General features: G+C 41.7%; 2 protein-coding genes across 5 annotated transcripts; one reads left to right on the top strand and one right to left on the bottom strand.

Moving 5' to 3' along the window:
* Positions 1-698: 698 nt before the first annotated feature.
* Positions 699-7,183, bottom strand: TSACC (TSSK6 activating cochaperone). 4 transcript variants are annotated; one of them, XM_045545381.1, is made up of 4 exons: positions 7,104-7,183; positions 6,194-6,253; positions 2,308-2,436; positions 699-926 (listed from the first exon to the last, which is right to left on the bottom strand). In XM_045545381.1, the coding sequence occupies exons 2-4, from the start codon at positions 6,228-6,230 to the stop codon at positions 712-714; spliced, it is 381 nt and encodes a 126-aa protein (XP_045401337.1). In that variant the 5' UTR covers positions 6,231-6,253; positions 7,104-7,183; the 3' UTR covers positions 699-711. The 4 variants fall into 4 exon arrangements, with proteins under 4 accessions (XP_045401337.1, XP_045401335.1, XP_045401338.1 ...); XM_045545379.1 differs by lacking the exon at positions 7,104-7,183 and adding an exon at positions 6,938-7,015; XM_045545382.1 differs by lacking the exon at positions 7,104-7,183 and adding an exon at positions 1,416-1,504 and having other exon boundaries at positions 699-929; positions 6,194-6,230.
* A 110-nt stretch (positions 7,184-7,293) lies between these two features.
* On the top strand, positions 7,294-25,493 carry CCT3 (chaperonin containing TCP1 subunit 3). Its single transcript, XM_045545364.1, has 14 exons — positions 7,294-7,562; positions 9,751-9,812; positions 10,682-10,732; positions 10,824-10,886; positions 11,673-11,769; positions 14,511-14,628; positions 16,527-16,713; positions 18,013-18,162; positions 18,650-18,782; positions 18,946-19,027; positions 23,024-23,204; positions 24,229-24,474; positions 24,659-24,790; positions 25,159-25,493. The coding sequence occupies exons 1-14, from the start codon at positions 7,532-7,534 to the stop codon at positions 25,261-25,263; spliced, it is 1,638 nt and encodes a 545-aa protein (XP_045401320.1). The 5' UTR covers positions 7,294-7,531; the 3' UTR covers positions 25,264-25,493.
* The last annotated feature ends 676 nt before the right edge of the window (positions 25,494-26,169 follow it).

Genomic DNA, 26,169 nt, shown 5'->3' with positions numbered 1-26,169 from the left:
GGTGGTTTCACATCAGATTACTATTATTACTTTATGCAGATCTCTCAACTTCCATTTTCCCTCCACGCCAAAATGTTTTGCCCACAGTGTTTCTACTATCTTATGTGTGTCTCACTGCTATCCAAAAGCTCCAATGGTTTTCCAAAGCTTCTAAAATTTGCTATCTGAATAATTCTGCAGGGAAAGCTGACTTGCCTGCCCTCAGCTCCTCTACATTCTACTTCATGCTCTATATACAAGGGGATAAAGTTTTTCCCCTTACTTCTGATGACTTATTCTCCTAACTCTAGGTCTTTGTCCAAGATTCCCAACTGACATGGAACTATGTACATGACTCCATCTGTCCATGCCACCCAATCCCTCCCTTCTTCAAGTAGCATCATATGGTCACTTTCTTCAGCAAGATTCCAAGATTGATCCAGTTGTATCTTAGTAACTTCCATGTTACCTCTTAACCTCCATCCCACCTCAGAACACCACTAAATTTTGCAATGAATTATCTGTCTTATCTGCCTTGGTAGACAGTAAATCCCACAAACCTGTCCCATCTGTAATATGTAACCACAAGTGCCTTGTATAATGCTTTACACTCAAGGAGCACTTATTATGAACTTGTAAACTACCCATATGTAGAATATACATACCTAAATTCCAACAAAGGCTCACTGAGAAGACAAAGGGAAAAAACACACCATAACTTTGTTCCACAATTCATTTACTGAATTGGGGCAGGTGATTTAACAACAGATGATGAGATAAAGATGGGAGAGAGGAGTTCTTACTTTCCCTCTCAGGAGCCAGTTGTGTCATGGATGCTTGCAAATTTTCCAAAATAGCCATCTGTTGTTGGGCGAGCTGAGTCTGAAGCTGGAGATTGGCATACATACATTCTAGGAGTCCTAGGCATTCCTTGGGCTTGTGGCCAACTCCTGAAGGAAGAGCAATGGAGGTGCAAGGGGACAAAGGAGAGAGATTTTATAATTGTATGAGGTTGGAAGAGCTCTAATAAAATGACCTCTCTAATCCTTCCAGGCACAACCAAATCCAGACACCTTTCCTCAGCTATCACCTTCTCAGTGATGCCTAGCTGGCTATCCTATTTTAATCTGAAACCAATCGTTGAAACTCCTTATCCCTCTCCCTTGTTTTATTTTTCCCATAGTATTTATGATCATATGGTATATTCTGTAATTGCTTCTTTAATTTTTGTCTAAGTCCCCCTTCTAGAATACAAGCTCCAGGAAGGCAAGCAAGGATTTTTGTCTGATTTGTGTACTGCTTTATCCTCTGCACCTAGAAGAGTGCCTAGCACATAAGTATTCAACAAATATTTGATGAATGAATGAAATGGCCTGGAAGTGAGGCCTAACTTCCCTTTCAAGAGCTCAGGGATTACCTTAGCCTCTTTCTCTTACCTGACATAGTGTTTCATTAGCAGTGACTTGAAGTTCTTCCTGTTGTCTAACTTCAACCACTCTCGCAGCACTTTTTCTGATGTTTTCAACTACATTATACACAACCAGCTCTTAGTTAACCTTGGTAATTATATTATCTGTTGTTTGTATATTTATTCATCTTGGCTTCTTTTTTCAATTTTTTTTGAGACAGTCTCTCTCTGTCACCCTGGCTAAAGTACAGTGGCATCATCATAGCTCACTGCAACCTCAAACTCCTGGGCTTAAGGGATCTTCCTGCCTCAGCCTCCCGAATAGCTGGGACTACAGGCACTCACCATGATGCCTGGCTAATTATTTCTATTTTTAGTAGATGGGGTCTCACTTTTGCTCAGGCTGGTCTTGAACTCCTGACCTCAAGCAATCCTCCTTCCTGGGCCTCCCAGAGTGCTAGGATTACAGGCATGAGCCACCGTGCCCAACCCATCTTCACTTCTTTGTTAGAATCTAAGGTCCTCAAAAACTGCCTGGTGCCCTGTTGGGCTCCCCATAGGTCATCCAAATACCCATGACTTCCCCAGGGGAAGATGAATAATGGAAATCAAAGAAACTGAGCCTCCTTCCTTTTAACAGGCCCTCTTTTCCTAACATTACTAGCAAGCAACAAAAGTTTCATTTGACTTCTGCCTAGTCTAGCAAAGATGCCAATAAGCAAGGAAGCAACACAAACTGGTAGAACTGGGAAGAAAACGAAATCAATAGACCTGAACAATCAACAAGCTACCAATGAAAAACCTAGAGGTCTCTTGACACAGAGCTGGCACTAGATCAACAGCAGAAAGCTCAGGTCACCTTCTCCATGCAACCCCTCCCTCTGCTGAGTCCCTTTGGGAAACACTCCCTACATCCTTACCTGAGGGCAGCTTTGTTGTCTGGATGTTCAAGAAAGTAGCTGGTGGGGAACTTGCTTGAAGATTAATATAGCTGGGGGAGGGTTTTGCTTTACAAAGAGGCACAGCATTACCCTCCTCTTTGGCTGGAACTAAATCAGAGGTAACTAAATCAGAGCTCATTCCAACAGGGATAGCCTTTCTAATTAGATCCCTGTACGTGGTCTATGAAAGCAGGTGCTGAGGCCCTGCCCTGAATGCCTTATATATCAGAAAGATACATAAGACAAAAAGAAATCATAGTGGGATTAAGTAGGAGTTGAATAAGCTAATAAAGCTAATAAAATCTCATTTGCTTACATTTTACAAGTCCTTATTGATAGGCACTACATGTTTACTATTGTACTAGATGCTAGGGCATAAATGAGATGTGTAAGACATAGTTTCTTAGGTGCTTATTATCTAGTTAGGGAGACAAATCCGACACAGGTGAAACAGTGATAAAACAACACAAGGACATAAACAATGAGTCTGATGGTCTAGGGTAAAAATAAGCCTTTCATCTGTTAGTTATACCAAGTATGGCATTAAATGTAAAAACAAATGTTTTTGAAAAGGGAGAAGAGATCAATATGAGTGCAATACTCAGAGAAGGCTCCATGCAGGTGGAGGATATTTATTGAACCCTGAAAACTTGGGAAGTTTTGATAAACAAAAAAGATACTTCAAGTGGGAGGAAAAAGGATGCCTTAAGCAAAGTTAAGGAAGCAAGAATATGGCTGGAATGTTGAGAAGCCCTGGAAAACTGGCCAGAATTAGGAGTGGGGAGAGTGGGAAGGCAGGATGGGCCATGGAAGACTTTTTACAATAGCAAATCTGAGATGTTTAAGCTTTCTCTTCAATACAATGGAAAGCCATTGAGCATTTTAGGATTAGAAAATACAATTAAGATGGTATTTTGATTAATCTATAGGTATTAAATATAATGGGTTGGACATGGAGGAGATTCTTAAATGGGTGAATAGATTACCTTTGGCAAAAATAGTTAAGTGAGAAGAAAAAGCTCATCTGTAGGAAGCTGATGAGTCCTGCAGTAGACATATATTATTTTTGTCTACTGAGCAACCTTTCCTCAGGGAAACTACTGTTTCTCCAGATTTCAGGACATACTAGTGAGACTGCAATCAAGGCTGCCTCCCCAACAAGGATGGGCCTGTGACCCAGTACAGGCCAATCATGGTATCCTGCCCCCTTTGGCAACTGTGACTGATCCAAGGGGGTAAGCACATGAGGTAAGTTGGGCCAGAGTCATTCTTGGGATCAGTATATAGATTCTTTGTCAAACAAACATTCTTTCTTTTGATTTGCTATGTTGGGAAAATGTAAAATTGGGCCCAATGAAAGCTACCGAATTGGACAGCATACCATAAGAAGTGGATAAAAGCAAGAGATTAGGCACAAGAGAGAGGGTAAGAGAGATAGATGTATAGACAAATATTAATACCAATAGGCACGCGATCCACAGTTCTAGTCCCTGAGACCCTGTTTTTTGCAGCTCCTCTTCCTATTCTGTGAGCTCCCTCAGCGTCTCTCCCAACTGCACAAGCCCCTGAATTACTTTTGTTACTCAAGGGAATTTGAGCTGGGGTTCTGTCATATTAACATAATCACATTTGAATACATTGAATCTGAGTTAATTGTAGGAAATCCAAATAGAAATGCCTAGAAAAACAGCCAGAGAAATGGCACTGAGCTCAGGTGAAAGGTCAGCTGCCAGGCCAGCCCCCAAAAAGGACGAAGAAGCTGCAAAAATAAATTTGGTCTTCAAGGTAAAAAACTGAGAGAGAAAACTGGACCTTTGAAGAAGTCCTGCTCAGGAGTCTGGGAAATGAAAAGGAAGTGGCAAAGTAGACAGAACAGCAACGGATGGAAAGTCAGACAGCTGGGCTAGGAGAGAATTAAAGGGCTTAGGACAGTGGGGAGTCAATGATCCAACTGTCATAATGAATGAATGTCTCATTCACACACATAAGAGACAGCTAAGTGCCTACTATGTGTCAGTCACTGAGGATACCACAGTGAGCTAAACAGATGTGGTTGCTACTCTGCTGGAATTGTCAGTCTTGCAGTGTGGACAGTCATTAAGTGATCAAGTACGCACCTTATTACACTCCAGTAAGTGCTATGAGAGCACCTGACCTAGTCTGTGGAGCCAGGGAATGTGTCCTTGAGGAAGTGATATCTCAACTGGGATCTGAAGGATGAAGATAAAGAGGGGGCCTCTTCATGACAACAAGTCTGGGGGCAGAGGTGTGACAAGTAGGTTGTATGAAGGAAGATGTCTCATTCTTGTCTTTTACTCAGAGTGCCACCAAAGGAATGGCCTGGTAAGAGGATGAAGTGCTCATATGTGGGTGCCAGGGTGAGGTGCTTTCTGTCTGGAAGGTCAATGAGCCTATGAAAATTGAAATCTGTTAAGTTCCCTGGCAGTTACTCTTGGTGAAAGAAATCTGGATTTTTTTCCCCCACTAGGTTTGTGGATTTTCCAAGCTACTGTGGGTCCTCCATCTTCTCCTCCCTCCTGCTCCAGAGTCATCAGTCATTTGATGGCTCATGCAGAGTGTGGTAAGGAGACAGAACCTGAAACTCAGGTCTCAAGATGCTTCTTACCATTTGAAAAATGTGTTAATTTCCCTGCAAATGCACTTCTAAATAATTTGAGCCCTTCCTGGACATATGAAGATGCATTTTCTACTGAGTCACTAATATAAGGTTTGAAGAATACACACAATCTATACTAAAGGAACCATATTTCTGACTAGAGAATGTATAACAGAGGATGAGGCTGGGAGCAGCAAAAGGAGGCAGAATAGAGAAAATAATAATAAAAGTTGCTTTACATACATTCTCTTATATATTTCTCACAATGACCCTGAGAAGTAGGTAGCTTTTTTTTTTTTTTTTTTTTTTGAGACAGAGTCTCACTCTGTTGCCCAGGCTAGAGTGCCGTGGCGGCAGCCTAGCTCACAGCAACCTCAAACTCCTCAAAGTGATCCTTCTGCCTCACCCTCCCGAGTAGCTGGGACTACAGGCATGTGCCACTATGCCCGGCTAATTTTTTGTATATATTTTAGTTGTTTGGCTAATTTCTTTCTATTTTTAGTAGAGATGGGGTCTTGCTGTTGCTCAGGCTGGCCTCGAACTCCTGAGCTCAAATGATCCTCCCGCCTCAGCCTCCCAGAGTGCTAGTATTACAGGTGTGAGCTACTGCGCCCGGCCAGAAATAGGTAGCTTTATCCACATTTTATTTGAGGAAACTTCAGCTAGGAAATTTGTTCAAGATCCCACAATTAGTATGTGTCAATGCTGGAATTAAATTCAGGCCCTGTAGACTCCAAAGTCATGCTCTTTACCACTGTACTATATACTCTGTGAAAACAGCTAGTTAATTTATGTCCAGCTGTAGTATAGTAGGTCTCTCACATAAAATAATCACTCCACCTATAATTAAGTGGATAGGCTCTAGAGTCAGAAGGTCTCAGGCATTTCCCTGGCCCAGTGCAACTGTCCCACTCAAACTGAGTATCTGTTCACTCTAGTTAATACCATGTCTTCTAAGTCCCTGTCTTGTTCTAAGTATTAAGAAGAAATACAAAGAAAGAATGAATTCATTCAACAAATAATTATTGAGCATCTACAAATTTAACAGAGTTCTAGGCACTGGGAACACAGCAATGTTCCCACTTAGTGGGTAATGCAGAACAAACACACATACTTCCAATTAAGTTTCCAAGTACTTTCCAAGTAATAGGAAAAAATATATGTACAACTAGAATAATTTTCCCAAATGCTGAGCAATTAGGGAGGTCTGGCATTTAAGGGAGGGGAAGCAGGGCCTCTGACACACACCTTTTCTGTTAGTTGGATGACTAGTGTCCTGCTCCATCTGAACACCAACAGGTGTGGTGCCTGGGGAAAAATCATAGCATCACATGATCAACAACCCACGCTATTATTTGTACCATGGACAATTTCATAAGTTCTCTCCAGCAGATCTCCAATTTGGGTAGGAAAAAGGAAGAAAGGGTGTACTCTATTTCATGGCCAAACATAAGTGACTATTCTTGAATTGTTTGTGCTCTCATGGACCCTTCACTAGTTAGGAAAAGTTATTTTTATTATTATGGTTTCCTTTCCTTCTGGACAAAATAGTTATTTAACCAAACCCAAACCTTAAGAGTGTCCTACGAAAGGGCAATTACTCTCCGTCCTCCCTCCATGCTTAATTTCTCCATTATCCGTCCTTTTCCTATCCTGTTTGGTAATTTTAAAACTCTGGCTCCCCATTATCTCTAACAACGAAGAGTTGAGTGAGGAGAGCAGGAGAGAGATGGGTGTGGGTAAAGAAAATTTCAAAACACTACAGGAAATACTTGAGAAAATGTTTTGGATGGGATAACTTAGGGAGAATGCAAGCCACCATCCTCTGGTACTGCTCACAGCTTCAACAGAAAGTATTTGCCTAAGAAGGTAAAAGTACACACACAGCAACTAGTCCAGAGAGAATAAACCACAATTCCCAGTGTGCCCAGGAAAAAAAAAAAAATCGTTGCCACCCAGCCCTGCCCGACGGGACTACAACTCCCATTTCACCTTGCATCTAGCCAGCCAGGTCTTTCCTCAACTGCCGGCTGAATTCCCGCCCCTCTATTCCACCCCGTAGCTAAGGCTGGAATAAAAGAATAGAAACTGTCATGCCTTTCTTGACTTTCACAGTCCCATAAGAGCCGAGGAGCAACGCAGATTTTAATGTCCTCACCTACGGTATTAATCGAAAGCCTCAACCCCAGCACCCACCCCTGTAGTTGATACGCATGCGCAATAGCGCTCCAGCCAACTGCCCGAGCCTTAGCGCTTGCGCTGATGTTCGCGTCGCACGCGGCCGGGAGCGGCCACCATATTGCGCAAGCGCGTATGCCTTCCTACGGCCATCATCGCGCTCTCTCTATCTAGCTTGCCTGGCCGGGTTTTTTTTTTTTAGTTGGGGGCGGGGCTATGGTAGCCATTGGTCTGTTTTCGTGCCGGTCAATGAGGTGGGTGCGGTGATTGGCGGCAAGTCCGAGAGTAGCGGGTTTAGGTGTAAGCCCTGAGGAGGTAGTGTTTCCTGGGCTTCTGTCTGGTTCTCTCTCTCCAGAAGGTTCTGCCGGTTCCCCCAGCTCCGGGTACCCGGCTCTGCATCGCGCCGCCATGATGGGCCATCGTCCCGTTCTCGTCCTTAGTGAGTTCTGGGGAAGCTTGGGGAAGGGACCCCCTCCTTTTCGCCCTCCCTCCACACTTTGCAGTGCTGCCTCAGCCCTGTCCCACCCTGACCCAGCCTCTGAGCCTTTCAGTCATCGTCTTCGTTTTGGAAGACTCTTCTCCCGCTTTCTTCTCTTCCCTTAACCTATTCCCTTCTCTTCACAAACGCAAACTGACTTTCCCCTCGCAAACCTCTTTACATGTGCTCATCTTGGGAAGCGCTTTCCCACTCCGTGTTCCGTTTCTCAGCCCCCACCCTTCCCCCTGCCCCTGCACCCTTTCTAGCATTATTTTCAACGTGTAGCTGAATGAATAATGCTTTTTTAGTTAGGCCTGGCTTTATGTCCTTGGCCCATCCCTTAGTAGCGGTAATTTAAGTGCTTCCTTGTGTGTTATAGAGTTAATAGTATTTTCTTGTAGAATTGTGAGAATTAAATGAGATAAGTAGGCAAACTGCTTAAATAGAGGGTCTGACAAATAGCAGGTGGTATCCTTGGCCGTTTTACTTTACATTTCTTTTCAGTAACAGTCGTTCAGTAACCTCTTGTTCCTGAAGTAACCATATTTCAGCACTGATCTTAGATGTAATCCATTCCCTCAGTGTCTCCCACGTTGTAATCTTTCCCATTAACCAGTTGAGTTTTCCCAAATTTCTCGACTGGTTATCTTTCCCTTTGGGAATATCCCTTATTTCTTTCTAATGAGCACCACCTCCATTGTCTTCCCTTGATATGTTTCTGTTCTGTGTGTAATTTCTGTACCTCATCTGCAGGATCACCTAGGATGCCTGACTAGCCATTTCCCCTCCTTTGCCTTCTGTATACCGAATGCTGTTCCGAGTTTTTATGCATTATCTCTGCACCTGGGAAATAACTCTCAGGGAAAAAAAGATTTCCTTAACTCTCGAAAAAAAAAATCCCGATTCTGATGAATTGTAGGTCTTTGCAGGTTTTGAGTTACCACTGCCTGAGATAGAAGTGTGAATCCTGAGAGTTGTGGGTATTAGATTTGATGGGACTGTGTTGAAAGATTTACAGACTTAAATTATAGGGGAATGTAAGGGGAGGGAGATAAGCATCGTGTTGGGTTGACTATAACCACTGGCTTGTCTCTACTGAGAGGGCCCTGGGATAAGTGGTGCATTGACAAAGCTTTTTTGGGGTCTGCATTAATCTCTCCCATTAGTGTCTGTAACCAGTTTAGGATTCCTATTAAAATATGTAGTCAGCTATTACTGATAGTGAATGGGTTACTGAGACTTTCTTATTACATCCAAGTATGGGGTGACCATATATAATTTGTCATGCAAACTTGGACTCTCTTGAAAGTGTATTGTAATTCCACAGTACGCTCTGGGGGCACTGTCAGTGATTATGCATGGTAAACTGTCAGAGTATGATCCTCCTATCCAAGCAGGAAAATGTGAACCCCCAAACTCTTTCCCTGTTTACATAAAGCAATGATTGATACTTTCTTAGGGTCATGTGCCCTTTGAGAATCTGATGATGACTATGGATCCTCTTCCCAGAAAAAAAATTGCAGGCTCTCATTTTCTCACACAATCTCAAGGAGTTTGCTATCCCATTGAGGCCCATTCATGAATCAAAGTTATGAATCCCTGCTGTAAACACATGAATGTTTAGTTAGAGGGAAGGTGTTGACCAAGGTTCCAAAGTTGAGGCATTGTGGGTTATTTGTTAATATACCAGGGGTTGAAATAAAGAAAGAAGTAGATAGCCATAAGTACGTACATACAGGAACACCAGGCACAGTGATTCATGTCTGTAATCCCAGCACTTTGAGAGACCAAGGCAGGAGGAACACTTGAGGCCAGGAGCTCCAGACTAGCTTGGCCAACATAGCAAGACCTCATTTCTACAAAAAAATTTAAAAATTAACCAGGCATAGTGGCACATGTCTGCAGTCCTAGCTACTAGGGAGCCTGAAGCAGGATGATCACTTGAACCATAAGTACAAACGTTAAGTTTTTTTGAGGTATAATTGACATATATAATAAGCTTTGCATATTTAAAGTGTACAATTTGATAAGCTTTGATCTATGTATACACCATGTGTGCTTTTTTTATTTTCAAAGGTCAGAGAGTAAATAGCTTGTGTACAGTGGGGCATTTCTGGGTGGTGTTGACTTCTGTTTTTATCTGCTTTAGGCCAGAACACAAAGCGTGAATCCGGAAGAAAAGTTCAATCTGGAAACATCAATGCTGCCAAGGTAGCATACCTTTTAAGTGTTTATTTAGTTTGCCTCCAGCTGTCTTCCCTATTATATTCATATTTGGTCATAGCTGTGTTTCCCATGCATGTAGACTTTAGAATGTGAAATTAGACAGAGGAAAAAGTTGACTTCTCTTCTTTCAGGACATCTCCCTGATGGTGGCAGGAGGAAGGAAACCCTACCCATCTGAAGACTAATAATCTCATATTAACCCACACAGAATTCTATTGCTGTATATTGTTTTATAATCTATTTGTGTTTGTCTCTCATACGGGACTGAGATACATATCTACCTGAAAGCATTCCCAAGCTGGGGGAGGGGTGTGGGGACAAAAAAAGGAGCTAGCCACATAGTGTGCTACATGTAAAGTGGTTGCCAACCCTACTTTAGAGGTGTCATTGTTTTTTGTGGTTGCTTTTATTTTTTTTTTTTTTTTGGGAGACAGGGCTGTTGCCCAGGCTAGAGTGAGTGCCGTGGCGTCAGCCTAGCTCACAGCAACCTCAAGCAACCTCGCTTAAGCGATCCTACTGCCTCAGACTCCCGAGTAGCTGGGCCTACAGGCATGCACCACCATGCCCGGCTAATTTTTTCTATATATATTTTTAGTTGGCCAGATAATTTCTTTCTATTTTTAGTAGAGATGAGGTCTCGTTCTTGCTCAGGCTGGTCTCGAACTCCTGACCTCAAGTGATCCACCTGCCTCAGCCTCCCAGAGTGCTAGGACTACAGGCGTGAGCCACCGCGCCCGGCCTAGAGGTGTCGTTGTTAAATTGGCTCTGTAGGTTGCTCATGCCCTTCTCCCCTAACACTCCAGCGTACACTATTCTGATTTATGCTTACACGTTTTATGTTCCCTTTCCATTAGACTATTGCAGATATTATCCGAACATGTTTGGGACCCAAGTCCATGATGAAGGTAGGCTTATCTTTTGTTGAAATTCTTAGACTACGTATTTTTCCCTTCTGTTATCTAGGTCACTTAAATACAACTTTTGCTTTTGTCTTAGATGCTTTTGGACCCAATGGGAGGCATTGTGATGACCAATGATGGCAATGCCATTCTTCGAGAGGTATGATTGTTTTTTGTTTTTTGTTTTTTTTTTCCTTTCTAACAGTTTTAAAAACTTAAAAGGCCCATTAAGGTATATGTAGACAGTGATTAGTTTCTAAGGGCTGCTGTAACAAATTACCACAAACTGATTGGCTTAAAACAATAGAAATTTATTATCATATAGAATGAAGCTAGAAGTCTGAATTCAAGGTGTCAGCCGGGCCATGCTCCTTCTGAAGGCTCTAAGGAAGAATCCTGTTTTGCCTTTTCTAGCTTCTGATGGTTGCCACCAATCCTTAGCATAAACTCAGTCTCTGCCTCATTTTTCATATGGCATTCTCCTGGTGTGTCTCTTACTATGACATGAATGATTGGATTTGGGGCCCACCCTAATCCAGTACAACCTTATCTTGACTTGATTGCATCTGCAAAGATCCTATTGCCAAATAAAGTCAAATTCATAGGTTTGGGGGGTTAGGACTTCAGCATATCTTTTTGAAGGACATATTTCAACCACAGTGGTGCTTCAAGTAAATAAGATACTGTTCTGTCTTCAAGAAATTTTAATAGTTAAGTTTGTGTGATTCATTTTTTCCCAAAAGAAGAGGACATGGAAAGGTGGTTTACTTAAGATATTTTGGGTACCATTTTTAATTTTTCAAAGTATGATAAAACAATAAAGGGAAAGGAAATAATGTGTGGAAGCAAGAAGCTCAAGAGTTAAGGCCGAGCAAAATGAGTTAAGAGGTCTTTGAATAGTGTTTATTCAGCGGTGATCTTTTTTTTTTTTTTTTTTTTTTTTTAGATTCAAGTCCAGCACCCAGCAGCCAAGTCCATGATTGAAATTAGCCGGACCCAAGATGAAGAGGTTGGAGACGGGACCACATCAGTAATTATTCTTGGTAAGAGGAGAATGGAAGGTTGATAAGGAAATATAAAACGTCCGTATCACATTTTAAGAAGGAAATTCTGGCCAGGCGCAGTGGCTCACGCCTATAATCCTAGCACTCTGGGAGGCTGAGGTGGGTGGATTGCTCAAGGTCAGCCTGAGTAAGAGCGAGACCCCGTCTCTACTAAAAAAAAAAAAAAAAAAAAAACAGAAAGAAATTATCTGGCCAACTAAAATATATATAGAAAAAATTAGCCGGGCATGGTGTCACATGCCTGTAGTCCCAGCTACTCGGGAGGCTGAGGCAGTAGGATCGCTGAAGCCCAGGAGTTTGAGGTTGCTGTGAGCTAGGCTGACGCCATGGCACTCACTCTAGCCCGGGCAACAGAGCAAGACTCTGTCTCAAAAAAAAAAAAAAAAACTAATCTGTTTTTAAAGATCTTTTAGAGTGGCTGGGCGCAGTGGCTCTTGCCTGTAATCCTAGCACTCTAGGCCGAGGCGGGAGGATTGCTTGAGCTCAGGAGTTGGAGACCAGCCTGAGCAAGAACAAGACACCGTCTCTATTAAAAATAGAAAGAAACTAGCCAAAACAACTAAAAACAGAAAAAATTAGCCGGGCATGGTGGCGTGTGCCTGTGGTCCCAGCTTCCAGTGAGGCTGAGGCAGGAGGATCACTTGAGCCCAGGAATTTGAGGTTGCTGTGAGCTAGGCTGACTCCATGGCACTCTAGCCCAGGCAAGAGACTGAGACTGTCTCAAAAAAAAAATCTTAAAGTGACTGGGCTCAGTGCCTCATGCCTGTGTTCCCAACACTTTGGGAGGCCAAGGTGGAAGGGTCGCTTGAGACCAACCTAGACAACATAACAAGACCTGATTTCTACAAAAAATTAGTCATGATGGCATGCACCTGTAGTCCCAACTACTTGGGAGGCTGAGGTGGGAGGATCACTTGAGCCCAGGAGTTGAAGGCTGCAGTGAGCTATGATCATGCCACTGCCCTCCATCCTAGACAACAAATCAAGACCTTGTCTCTTTAAAAGAAAAATCTTTAAAAGTGACTTTTTTTTTTTTTTTTTTTTGAGACAGCCTCGCTCTGTTGCCTGGCTGGGCTAGAATGCCGTGGTGTCAGCCTAGCTCACAGCAACCTCAAACTCCTGGGCTCAAGCAAGCCTCCTGCCTCAGCCTCCTGAGTGGCAGGGACTACAGGTGCCCACCACTATGCCTGGCTGATTTTTTCTATTTTTAGTTGACACGGGGTTTCTTGCTCAGGCTGGTCTCGAACTCCTGAGGTGAACCGATCCTCCCACCTTGGCCTCCGAGAGTGCTAGGATTACAGGCTTGAGCCACTGTGCCTGGCCCTAAATGATTTTTAGAATGCTTTTGTCCTTCATTTTGAGAATGGTGAGTTGGATAGAAATTTGAGAGTCACAACCAACTAATCACATCCTTAGATCCAGTTCTCTTAGGGATTAAAAATACATATGGCTAGTTCTGGACTTTAAAGAAAAAGTTGGAGGATGAAGAGGGAGGAAAGATTTTATATACTTTTTCACTCATTTTGGTAGAACATGAGCTTTAGATACCAGGCAGAATTTTCTAGTTGATATAATTTTAGTTGAATCACCTGGAGATACTAGGTATGTTAAATTGCCATGAGTCTAAGTATCTTGGAAGTAGATGGCTTTAAGAAAGAAAAAACAAGGCCGGGCGCGGTGGCTCACGCCTGTAATCCTAGCACTCTGGGAGGCCGAGGCGGGTGGATCGCTCGAGGTCAGGAGTTCAAGACCAGCCTGAGCGAGATCCCGTCTCTACTAAAAATAGAAATAAAAATTATCTGGACAACTAAAAGTATATATACAAAAAATTAGCTGGGCATGGTGGCGCATGCCTGTAGTCCCAGCTACTCGGGAGGCTGAGGCAGTAGGATCGCTTAAGCCCAGGAGTTTGAGGTTGCTGTGAGCTAGGCTGACGCCACGGCACTCACTCTAGCCCGGGCAACAGAGCAAGACTCTGTCTCAAAAAAAAATAAATAAATAAGAAAGAAAAAACAACAAAAGTTGGCATCCCTAGAGGTAATCGTCAATTACAGTGCTTAGTATTTCTTAACAGGGCATGTCCTTTTATCTAAGTATATGTAAACATAGGAAAGGTCCTTTAAAAAACAGTATTAAAATCCTAAGGGACCACCATGGTATATGTGGTCCATTGTTAATTGAAACATATTATGGGGTGCATGACTATTCTTACTGATTGACTTTCTGTTTATGTATGTTGGGCACTTAGGAATGGAAGTAAAGTGTTGAATTTAAACATTGGAGCGCATGCTAAAGCGTATAACATGAACTCGGGTACCTTTGTGTACATTTTAAAAATTAGTGTCAGAAAGCAGGTAGTACAAGCAATTTCTGCAAAAGGCTTTTGACAAGAGGGATATTTACATTTTTCTAACCTTTTTTTAAAACTTGGTGTTTGTATCTATTAATATTTTGTATATATTACTTATAAAATGAAGACAAATTTTGAAAGGTGACCATTCTTTCATCTAGAAGATAATTTTTGTAGATATTCTTCCAGGTGTATAAGGTTTTATGTGTTTTGTACAAAATGTAAAACTTGGAATAGTATTAGCCAAATGGTATATCTTTTGTGAGAATCTGTTTTAGGAAAAAGGGGTACTTTTTAGAAGTATAATGACGTTGCTTTGATATCTAGGTGCTTTTAAAAACATTACTGTGGTGCTTATATCTCTTTTCAGCAGGGGAAATGTTGTCTGTAGCTGAGCACTTCCTAGAGCAGCAGATGCACCCAACAGTGGTGATCAGTGCTTACCGTAAGGCATTGGATGATATGATCAGCACCCTGAAGAAAATCAGGTATTGAGTGGGGCCAGAAATGGGTAGTATCAAATAAAACAAGCCTAGAAAACTCACTGATCTATTCTTAGGTTGTAAAAAGGTCCGCACATCTCTCTTGCACACATGTGCATGTGCACACACACACAGTGGCTTATACCCTGGTGTCATTTTGTGAAAAGGAGAAACAGAAGAGAAATGTGAAGAGGAGGACATGGAAATAAAAGTTGAGAAAATGGCAAAGGATACAAAATAGACATATTAAAGTAACTGCTAGAATCAACTCTCATGTTTTGGGCTGGGCATGGTGGCTCACGCCTATAATTCTTGAATTTTGGGAGGCTGAGGCCAGGAGTTCAAGGGATACCCCGTCTCTACAAAAAATTTTAAAAATTAGCTGTGTGTACTGTGCGAGTGCCTATAGTCACAGCTACAAGGCTTGGGCATTGTTTAATCCCAGGAGTTTGAGGTTGCAGTGAGCTATGATAACACTACTGCACTCTAGGCTGGACAACAGAGTGAGACCCTGTCTCAAAATATATATTTGGTGGAGGAGGGGAAGGTTACATGCTATCTACATATTCCCGTGTTAGGTGCTGCTGTGGGAAATGTAAATAAGTCTACTTCCAAGATTTCAGATTCTAGCAGGGGGAATAAGTTAAGGAATTAAATAACTATAATTATTCAGGACTTAGTATTAAAATATCCTACCATCATGTATGCTTGTAGCCAATTCAGTACTCTGATAAAGTGCTATGAGGATGTTAGCCAGTAGTTTTCCACTGAAATCAAAAGGACTAGGACTGAGAGTGGCCACTTGAACCTGGTAATCAAAGAACTTGCTGTTAGTCTATATTTGCTAAGTGCTAATAGGGCAGTGAAGGGGGTATAAGAATGTGTGACTTCTAACCTTAGGGAATTTTAGTTAAGTTGTGACATAATGCAGAATCACAAGTGTTTTGAATAAAAAAATTTTGTTCAAAAAGTAAAAGTCTGTGATATTCTACTCTTTTATATGGTTGGGTGATTGGGTGTATGAGTAATTAGTGATTTGGTGACCTTTATATTGTACTGCCTGCTGTTAAGAAACAGCATTCAGTAATATCTTTGGCACATTTAGGGAATGAAGTGTTTGACTTAATTAATGAAATAAGCTCTACAAGAATATACAGACACCCGAAAGTTTTATTTGAGCGTGTGGTGCTGAATCATTAGAAAGTTGTTCTTATTTTTTCAAGCAATAACTGCTTGCCGGGAACCCTTTATCTTAGATAATGCTTTTGAAGTAATTGCCTCTTCCCTAAAGCCCATAATTCAACAACTATTTAATAATTGTATGTTATGTACCTTACACTGTTATAAGAGGGGTTTTAGCTATGTGAAAATATCTTGTGAGGGGAGACTAAAGTAACACATAAAAACAATGGATACTGTGTGGCACACCGTGAGTTACAGTGCTAGATAGAATAGAATTTGGTTTTCTGAGTATTCAGAATGGATAGTGAGACTATGATTTGCTATGAAGAGAAACTCTTAAAATTGTCTAGTTATGGGAGAAGGTGTCAAAGAAAAAATGTGTCTTGACCCAAGTTGTAAAAGTGGAAGAGTTTGTTTTTGGTTGAAGCAGAAGATGAGGTACAGATTACTTCACTGCAAGCTTTGTATGTAAGTGTGGAGAGTTGTCAGACATGGGAACAGATCGCTCAGAGAATTAAGGCACCTTTCAGGGATGGGTTAGTTGTAATCTTGGCAGAGGCATGGACAAAGATTATTTCTTGGTGTCCGTTTTAGTTTTCTACAAAAGAACAGATCCCCATATTCTTCCTCTTGGTCCATTATTATAGACATCAAGATATAGATGAGGGACTTCTTCATCCAATATGCCTGCTGAGCATATTAACTCGTTTTGTCTACTCTAGTACCCCTGTTGACGTCAATAACCGTGATATGATGCTAAACATCATCAACAGCTCCATTACTACCAAAGCAATCAGTCGGTGGTCCTCTTTGGCTTGCAACATTGCCCTGGATGCTGTCAAGACTGTACAGTTTGAGGAGAATGGTCGGAAGGAGATTGACATCAAAAAATATGCAAGGGTAGAAAAGGTAAACCTTTTCAGTGTGTATTTTGCAGACAAATTATTCTCTAGCATGAATCATTTCACTTGTGGAGGAAGTAGTTTTAAATCAGAGCCAAGATATCTTTTAGAAATATGAAGAACTGTATTGATATCTGGAAAATAAAAACCTAAAGAGGCTACCGAGGAGAAATTCCTGAAATAATTTTGATACTTTCACTGCTGTCCCTATACAAAGTTTACAAGGGCAAGGGAAAGGCTTATTGGAAAGCTTTCGCCCATCTCTACTAATTTTTTTGGTTTTGTCTTTTTTTTTTTTTTTTTTTTTTTTTAAGAGAGAGTCTCGCTCTGTTGCCCGGGCTAGAGTGAGTGCCGTGGCATCAGCCTAGCTCACAGCAACCTCAAACTCCTGGGCTTAAGCGATCCTACTGCCTCAGCCTCCCAAGTAGCTGGGACTACAGGCATGCGCCACCATGCCCGGCTAATTTTTTTTTTTCTCTATATTTTTTTAGTTGGCCAGATAATTTGTTTCTATTTTTAGTAGAGACGGGTCTCGCTCTTGCTCAGGCTGGTCTCGAACTCCTGACCTCGAGCGATCTGCCCGCCTCGGCCTCCCAGAGGGCTAGGATTACAGGCGTGAGGCACCGCGCCTGGCCTAATTTTTTTGTTTTTTAAGAGAGAGGGGTCTCACTACGTTGTCCAGGCTGGTGTTGAACTCCTGGCCTCAAGCGATCCTCCTGCCATGGTTTCCCAAAGTACTGGAATTACAGGCATAAGTCACTGCACCCAGCCTCTACTGAATTTTTTTTTAAATCAAAAAGTAAAAGTAACTAAAAACACTAACATAGTGGCCTACACCTGTAGTCTTAGCTACTCTGGAGGTTGAGGTAGGAGGATCGCTTGAGCCCAGGAGTTTGAGGTTACTGTGAGCTATGATGATGGCTACTGCACTCTAGTCCTAGTGAAACCGTGTCTCAAAAAAAAAAAAAAGGTTAACGTTTATGGCCTGTAGGTGGAGCCCCAAGCCTAAAATGCTGTGGGAATATCTTTAAGGAAGTAGGAGAGACCTAAGCCCTTTAAATCTTTGGTTAAGTCACTAAATTTCTGTGGGTCTTATCTAACCTTCAAATTGAGTGATCCAAGATTGATGTGTTTTCTAGAGGGAAAAAAATACAGTTGCAACCAAATTTTGTTTTTGAGCTTCATGGAAGAAAGCAACTTTAGAAACTTGAAATATTGGTCATTTGGGAAACATGAACATATGGGAAGGGAGTTGAGAGATTGTCTCCTATTAGTTGTGAGTTAAACTGGATTTTCTTTTGCTCAGATACCTGGGGGTATCATTGAAGACTCATGTGTCTTACGTGGAGTCATGATCAACAAGGATGTGACCCATCCACGAATGCGACGCTATATCAAGAACCCTCGCATTGTGCTGCTGGATTCTTCTCTGGAATACAAGAAAGGAGAAAGCCAGGTAAGGTTCCTGGCCCTGTTCCTTAAGGTGGATGCAAGAATCTTGGGACATTAAAGGTATGTTTATTGCATGCGTACTTTATGCTGTTTACTGTTCTCTTACTCATAGAACAATCCTTTAAAATAATTGACTCTATTTTATAGATGAGGCATCTGAAGCTCAGAGAAGTTAGGTTATAAACTCAGAATTTCCATGCACACTGGTAGGACAGAGATAATGCTGAACTGGGTGGTCAGAGATCTCAGAAGGCCAAACTCACCACTAATTGCCATTTGACTTTGAATTCCAGTTGTTTGGTATTGAAGAAGTTAAACTAGATGATACCTAGAGCTAAACTGGCTTATGGAGGTGTGAGGTCATGGCTTTAGCAATTCTGACTCTTTTGGGGATACATAGGAGGGCTGGGTAGAAGGAATATAGTATGAAACTGAAGAGCTTATCCAGTCCAGGAATTTTTAAATCAGAATGACTTTTCTTTGCCACACAGACTGACATTGAGATTACACGGGAGGAAGACTTCACCCGAATCCTCCAAATGGAAGAAGAGTACATCCAACAGCTCTGTGAGGACATTATCCAACTGAAGCCCGATGTGGTCATCACAGAAAAGGGCATCTCAGGTAGGACATTGTTAATTTTTCCAGCCTTTGAGAGGTTGATGAGGGTGGGTGATATTTTTTCCCCCTCATGTTTGCGTAGACATAATAAACATGATGGTTAGAGTACTTTGAGGATCAAATTAGTTCAGAACCCAGCTTGATAGCCCTACTCTTGGATTTGCAGATTTAGCTCAGCACTACCTCATGTGGGCCAATATCACAGCCATCCGCAGAGTCCGGAAGACAGACAATAATCGCATTGCTAGGTGAGTAGGCCAGGTAAACATAAGATTCTTAATCCCTTCCCACCCACCCCCAGTGTGTTCCTCTTGGTAGCTTTGTAATGTAGTTATCATTACTTGAAAAGGTGTAATACATGGTACAGTAACAGATAAAAATAACCTGGGCTTGGCTGTCTGCCCTCTTCAGAAGTCCTCTAGTCCAGCATTTACTTCTGCATGAATCTCTTCTATACTGCCTTTAACCATTAGTGAGCAACTTGTACTTAGACATCTGTGATTGCTATCTTGGTAGGTGTCCCTTACATGTCTAAATAACTACTTATCAAAGAGTTCTTTTTTTTATTGTCATCCTGATGATTTTGAATGAACATTTCCACTGTAGTCTGTTTCTATTTTTTGTAGAGATGGGGGTCTTGCTGTGTTTCCCAGGCTGGTCTTGAACTCCTGACCTCAAGCAGTCCTCCTCCCTTGGTCTTCCAAAGTACTGGGGTTACAGACATGAGCCATAGTGCTGGACCCCCACAGTAGTTTGTTTTAACTGGCTCAGATTATAGCAGAACCTTCAGTTTCCTTGATTGGGTTTCTCAGCTGCTGTTAATGCAACTCTAGATTATATTCACTACTTATGCACTAATGTCTGTGCTCAGAGACGTTTTTATTTTACTTATTTTTTTTTAAAGAGACAAGATCTCACTATAGTATCCAGGCTGGTCTCAGACTCCTGGGCTCAAGCAGTCCTCCTACCTCAGCTTCCCATGTAGCTGGAATTACAAGTGTGCACCACTGTGCCTGACATAGACCATTCATTTTTAATACTATTTATTAAAAAGCAGATAAATTCTGCCCCAACATATATCACAGATCCAAATTGAATTTTATACTTCTGCTCCCTGTGAAATGGTTCTGAGCATACATGCATGCATGTAGTTGACTCCACATGCCTATGAGTTGGGGGGAAAAGTGAAACATAAGCCATTAGCCCTACATTCATTAAAATTTGGTCAGGCATATACAGTTGTCCCTTGGTATCCACAGGGGACTGGTTCTAGGACCTCGTCTTGGATACCCAAATCCAAAGATGTTCAAGTCCTTTATGGAAAACGGCGTGCTGTTTGCATATAACCTACAAACATCATTCTGTACATTTTAAATCATTTCTAGATTACTTACAATACTTAATAGAATGTGTTATATAAATAGTTGTTATACTGTGGTTCTTGCATTTTAATATAATATTATCTATAACTACCTACCCCTGGATATTTTTGATCCATGGTTGGTTGAACCCATGGATATAGAGAGATAACTGTACCTTATGTACTCATTCACCATCCTCTTTGCTTAACATTTGCATCTTTTATACAGTCCTATTGACCTTGAGACCTAACTGGGTAGTACAGGATGGGTTATATCTAGAAATGACTATTATGTTAGATGTACATAAGAACTCATTTGTCCACATTTTAGTAACCACAAAGTATACTTTGAATTCAACTCTGGTTTTAGTAGCAATGACTAGTTGACTTAGGTATACAGTTGACCATTGAACAACACCCATACAGTTGAAAATCCACACATAACTTTTGACTCCCTAAAAATTAAACTAGAATCCTCACCAATAACATAAATAGTTATACATTTTGTATGTTATATGTATTATACGCTGTGTTCTTACAGTAAAGTAAGCTAGAGAAAAACATGTTAAAATCATATGGAAAATATATTTACTATACATTAAGTGGAAGTGTATAAAGGTCTTCATCCTCATCCTCACATTGAGAAGGCTGAGGAGGAAGTGGAAGGGTTGGTCTAGCTGTCTTAGGGGTGGCAGAGGCAGAGGAGGTAGAAGGGAAGGCAAGACAAGCAGGTATACTCAGTGTAATGGAAATACATCATAATCCGTATCTGAGTTTTTGCTGCTTCATTTCTCTAAAAATGTTTCTATTCAATACCAATCCTACTTCTAACGTTTACTTCAGTTACATGGCCCCTGTCATAGAAGGATCCATGTCATAAAAGAGTCAAAGCCGTCTAGAATACTTAGAACCCTCTGCCAGATTAATGTCAGTTTGTTTTCTCACTGCTTCTTCTACGTCTTCCTCATCTTTTGCTACTGATTCAGAGGCACTCATCTCCATCAAGTTGTATTCCATTACTTCCTTTGGTGTGGTGTCTATTAGCTCTTAAATTTCTTCAAGGTCTACATCTTGAAACCGTTCACCTCCCTCTCTACCTTTTTTTGCCATATCCATAATCCCTTTCATTATTCCCTTGATTGACTCTGTTTTAAATCCTGTGAAGTCATGTACAACATCTGGACAGTTTTCTCCTGCAGGCATTTGTTTCAGACTTGATGGCTCTCACAGATTTTTCTATGATGATGGCATCTTCAGTGGTACAATTCTTCCAGATTTTCATGATGATTTTCTGTCTGTTAGGGTTCTCTTCCATAGCGTTGAAAATCCTTTACATGGACTACCATGTGTAATGAGCTTTACAGGTCCTTATGACCCCTTGATCTAGACACTGAATTAGAGATAGTATGTTTCGGGGCAAGTAGACCACTTGGATGCTTTGAATGTTGAACTCTTGGGGTTTTGGGTGGCTAGGGGCATTGTCCAGTCTCAAAAGAACTTTGGTTCTGCTGTGGAATGTGACTTGGCTACAAAAAAAAGAACTTTTGGAAGGCAATCCCTTTCTGTCAAGATACTTCTTGACTTCAGGGAAAGAGCATCAGTGGAATCAATTCAGAAAATGGGTTCTCGTCCAGGCCTTCTTATGCAACCAGAAGACTGACAGCTGGTATTTATCTTTTCCCTTCAAGGTTCCTTTCAACTCAGTAATTTTCTTAGTGGTGTCTGGGAACTCATCTGCTGCCTCTTGGTCAGCAGAAGCTGTTTCTCCTGTTATCTTGACATTTTTTTAAACTAGACCTCTTTCTATAATTATCAAACCATCCTTTGCTGGCATTGAATTCTCCAGCTTTAGATCCTTCGCCTTCCTTTTGCTTTGTTATGTGAGGACTTTGCTTTTTCTTGAATCAGATTAGAGTCTGTAGGCATGCCTTTCTTACGGTGATCCTGTACCTACATAAAAGCTGCATTTTCAGTACAAGATAAAAAGGTAGTTTTGCAAAAAGTGCAAGGTTTTGGCACGTGCTGGCATAGCTACAATGATAGCTTCACTTTTTTTTTTTTTTTTTTTAAATAGTGCTCCTTACACTGGATTCATTTATCTTGAAATGGCGGGCAACTATAGCCGCAGATCTCAATCTATAGTACATATAAGCAATTCAGGTTTTTCTTAATAATGACATGACTTTTCTCTGTTTCTTGGGAGCACTTCCAGCATCACTAGTGGCACTAGGTATGGGTCTCATGGTGTTATCCAAGGTTTACAGTATTGCACTAAACACAGTGAAAAACACATGAGAACCACAAGAAATTACTTTTTATTGCAATATGCAATTTACTGCAGAGATGAATTATTCACATAGAGATGATTAGCATCACATTATTTTAAGCAGATACTTGCAACATGTGAGCTCACCACAATAGCAACGGGATAGCTACAAAATTATAGTAGTACAGAGTATTACTACAGTTAATTTTCTGCAGTTATGATTTAATACTGCATCATTTTATGCATTTGTGACATACCTTTTTCTTAATTTTTTCAGTATTACTAGGCTACACAGTGTGTAAGTTTTTTCTAATTGTCACAAATCTCATAAATTTTCCCATATATTGGGAAAAATCCACATAAAAGTAGACCTGTGCAGTTCACATCCATGTTGTTCAAGGTCAGCTATGCAGTTTCATTTATTAACAAAGCCTTACTACTTTAAGGAAACTTCACCTGTTTATGTTTGAGAATCTTTCACCATGTAGGCAAGACCTCTCAAACGATGTTTCTAGCAATCTACTTTTGCCCTTATCCCCAGCTATGGACCCTAGGAATTAGGGAGATGGGTAAGTATCTGAAATCATCTGGTTCTCCCCACCCCCTTCCACCTGACAGAGCCTGTGGGGCCCGGATAGTCAGCCGACCAGAGGAACTTAGAGAAGATGATGTTGGAACAGGAGCAGGCCTGCTGGAAATCAAAAAAATTGGAGATGAGTACTTTACATTCATCACTGAGTGCAAAGACCCCAAGGCCTGCACCATTCTCCTCCGAGGGGCCAGCAAAGAGATTCTCTCGGTAAGTCAGCCTTGGAAATGTGACCAGATGGAAGTAGGTCATTCTACTTTAGAGTTTTCTAGAGGGCCTAAAATCATCCTATTGCCCATTTATAGCTATTGAATTTGGATCTGTAACCACAAATGCCTCTCCTGCTTCCTTTTTTATTATTTTAAAAAAATTTTTTTAATTGTGGCAAAAACAAAAAATTGCCATCTTAACCATTTTTAAGTGTTCAAGTGTGCGGTTCACTAATGTTAAGTATATTCATATCCTTGTGCAAGAGATCTGCAGAACTTTTTCATCTTGCAAAACTGAGACACTATATCTCTTGAACAAGACCCCTCATTTCCTCCCTGGAAACTACTGCTTCCTTCCCCACCCCCAAGACAGAGTCTTGTTCTGACATCCAGGCTAGAGTGCCGTGGCATCAGCCTAGCTCACAGAAACCCCAAACTCTTGGGCTCAAGTGATCCTACTGCCTCAGCCTCCCAAGTAGCTGGGACTATAGACTTGCACCACCATGCCTGGCTAATTTTTTCTATTTTTAATAGAGAGGAAGTCTCATGCTGGTCTCAAACTCCTGACCTCAAGTGATCCTCCCACCTGGGCCTCCCAGAGTGCTAGGATTACAGGTGTGAGCCACCACGCCTGGCCTGCTTCCTTATTTTTTATGTTGAAATTACAAATAATGCTTTTTTTTCTCAGTGAAGTTAGGGAACTTTCCCAAAGGCACATAGCTAGTAAGTTTCCGTAACACCGTGTAGCCTCTGAAAGGACACAACTAGAAAGGGACAAAATAGGGTATAGCTCCAAAGACCTAACTTCGTGGTCAGAGTGACACCTCCCTGCTCTCTTCCAGTTATGAGTTACACATTCTTCCCAGCTAAATAGCATCTGCCCTGCACAATAGGTTCCAAGGACCTGTCCTAGTTGCCCTCCTTGATGGTTTACTAACCTTGGCAGTCAGGAAGTCCTTTGGTACCTTTGATTTCTCCATGAGTCATTGAGATTTGGCTTCATACTGTCTGTCTGCTTTTCCAAGGAAGTAGAGCGCAACCTCCAGGATGCCATGCAAGTCTGTCGCAATGTTCTTCTGGACCCCCAGCTGGTGCCAGGTGGTGGGGCCTCTGAGATGGCTGTGGCCCATGCCTTGACAGAAAAATCAAAGGCCATGACTGGTGTGGAACAATGGCCATACAGGGCTGTTGCACAGGCCCTAGAGGTCATTCCCCGTACCCTGATCCAGAACTGCGGGGCCAGCACCATCCGTCTGCTTACCTCCCTTCGGGTAAGTTCCTCTTCATGCCATTACCTTGATGGGATAGGGAAAGCTGTGTTTGGTTAGTTTGCATTTGTCTATCCAAGTTCTCCTTCTAGTTTGTTCTCTTAAAATCTTTTTCTCCTTTTGATCTTTGACTTGTTTCCAGTCACTGCCATTTTCCTTTAACTACTTCTGCTTCCTCCATTTGCAGGCCAAGCATACCCAAGAGAACTGTGAGACCTGGGGTGTAAATGGTGAGACAGGTACTTTGGTGGACATGAAAGAACTAGGCATATGGGAGCCATTGGCTGTGAAGCTGCAGACATATAAGACCGCAGTGGAGGTGAGGCACCTTAAGACGTGTGCATGCTATTTATTTTCCGATAACCAGAAACTAGTAGTTTGGTCTAGTCTTGAAGGGAGGAGTATAGAAGGCAGAGTATTCCACAAAGGTCTCCTAAGGAATTCTTTAGGGGAATTCTTTAGGAGATTTCCTAAAGAATGCTTATCTTTAGCTCATACTAAAAGCACGGTAACATAGCACAAGCTGCATCTCTTGCTTAGGGAGAACTCCATTTACATTCAAGACTCTAAAAAGGTAGATTTCAGATGAAACAGTAATTCTATGGGAGTAGCTAGGTGATACGTCTGAAAGAAAACAGAATCCTTCCCTTCTCTGCTGACCTTATTGAATCTGTTTTTTTTTCCTAGACGGCAGTTCTGCTGCTGCGGATTGATGACATTGTCTCAGGCCACAAAAAGAAGGGCGATGACCATAGCCGGCAAGGCGGGGCTCCTGATGCTGGCCAGGAATGAGTGCTGGGCGAGGTGACTTCAACGCACAAAACCAGCGAAGTCTCCCCCTTTCCTGAGCTAGAGTGCCAGGAACACTGTGGACGTCTTTGTTGGGAAGGGATCAAGTTGAGGGGCAATCCCAGTCCCTTTCTGTCCCAGCTCAGTTTGCAAAAAGCCACTGACATGTAATTCTTCTCTATTGTAAGGTTTCCATTTAGTTTGCTTCCGATGATTAAATCTAAGTCATTTGAGAGAGTTGTGTGTTTTTCAACCTTGAGTCATATCTCTACCTCCTGACAGAAAACCTTACTAGGGAGGAAGAGAGATGAGAATGAGGTCATTCAGTCTCTCTTTTTTGCCTTCTTGAAGGGGTATTCTTCAGACTTCTCAGTAGGTCTTGGTTGGGAAACCCTTTTGGAGTTCAGAGGATGATGCTGTAAAGTTTATGAAGCACCACTTTCCATTCGCCACCCAAAGAACAAGAGGAACCTGGCTAAACCATGGGTGTTCCCTATCTGTGGTTGTACGTAGAACAACATTCAATATGTGCTAGGGCTCTGGCATCTAAAGGACATACAACATCTTTTTTTGTATGGCATAATTTTCAGAATTCTCCCTACCTTACCTGGAGTTCTTTTTCTCTGCCCTCTCCCAGTGTTTCTGATTCCAGTCTATATTTTGGCTTGCTGGCTTATTCTCATGCCAGGATTATGTCACAGTCAGACCTCTGCCTTTCCTGATAGCAGAAACAAAATTCAATCTCATTTTATGCTTTGCTTTTATCAAGGGGGGAAGGGAGAAATCTGAATAGTGGCTGTGGGATGGTAGAAGCTAGGTGGGGCCAGCCTTTAATTTCTTCTGTGTCCTTCCTCTTAGTTACTGGGCCTTCCACCCTACCCTTTGTCCCTATGATTCATACATTCAGCC

This window comes from Lemur catta, chromosome 3 (assembly GCF_020740605.2).
Source record: "Lemur catta isolate mLemCat1 chromosome 3, mLemCat1.pri, whole genome shotgun sequence".
In the NCBI taxonomy this organism is placed as follows: Eukaryota; Metazoa; Chordata; class Mammalia; order Primates; family Lemuridae; genus Lemur; species Lemur catta.
This window is presented reverse-complemented; position numbering and strand designations above follow the sequence as displayed.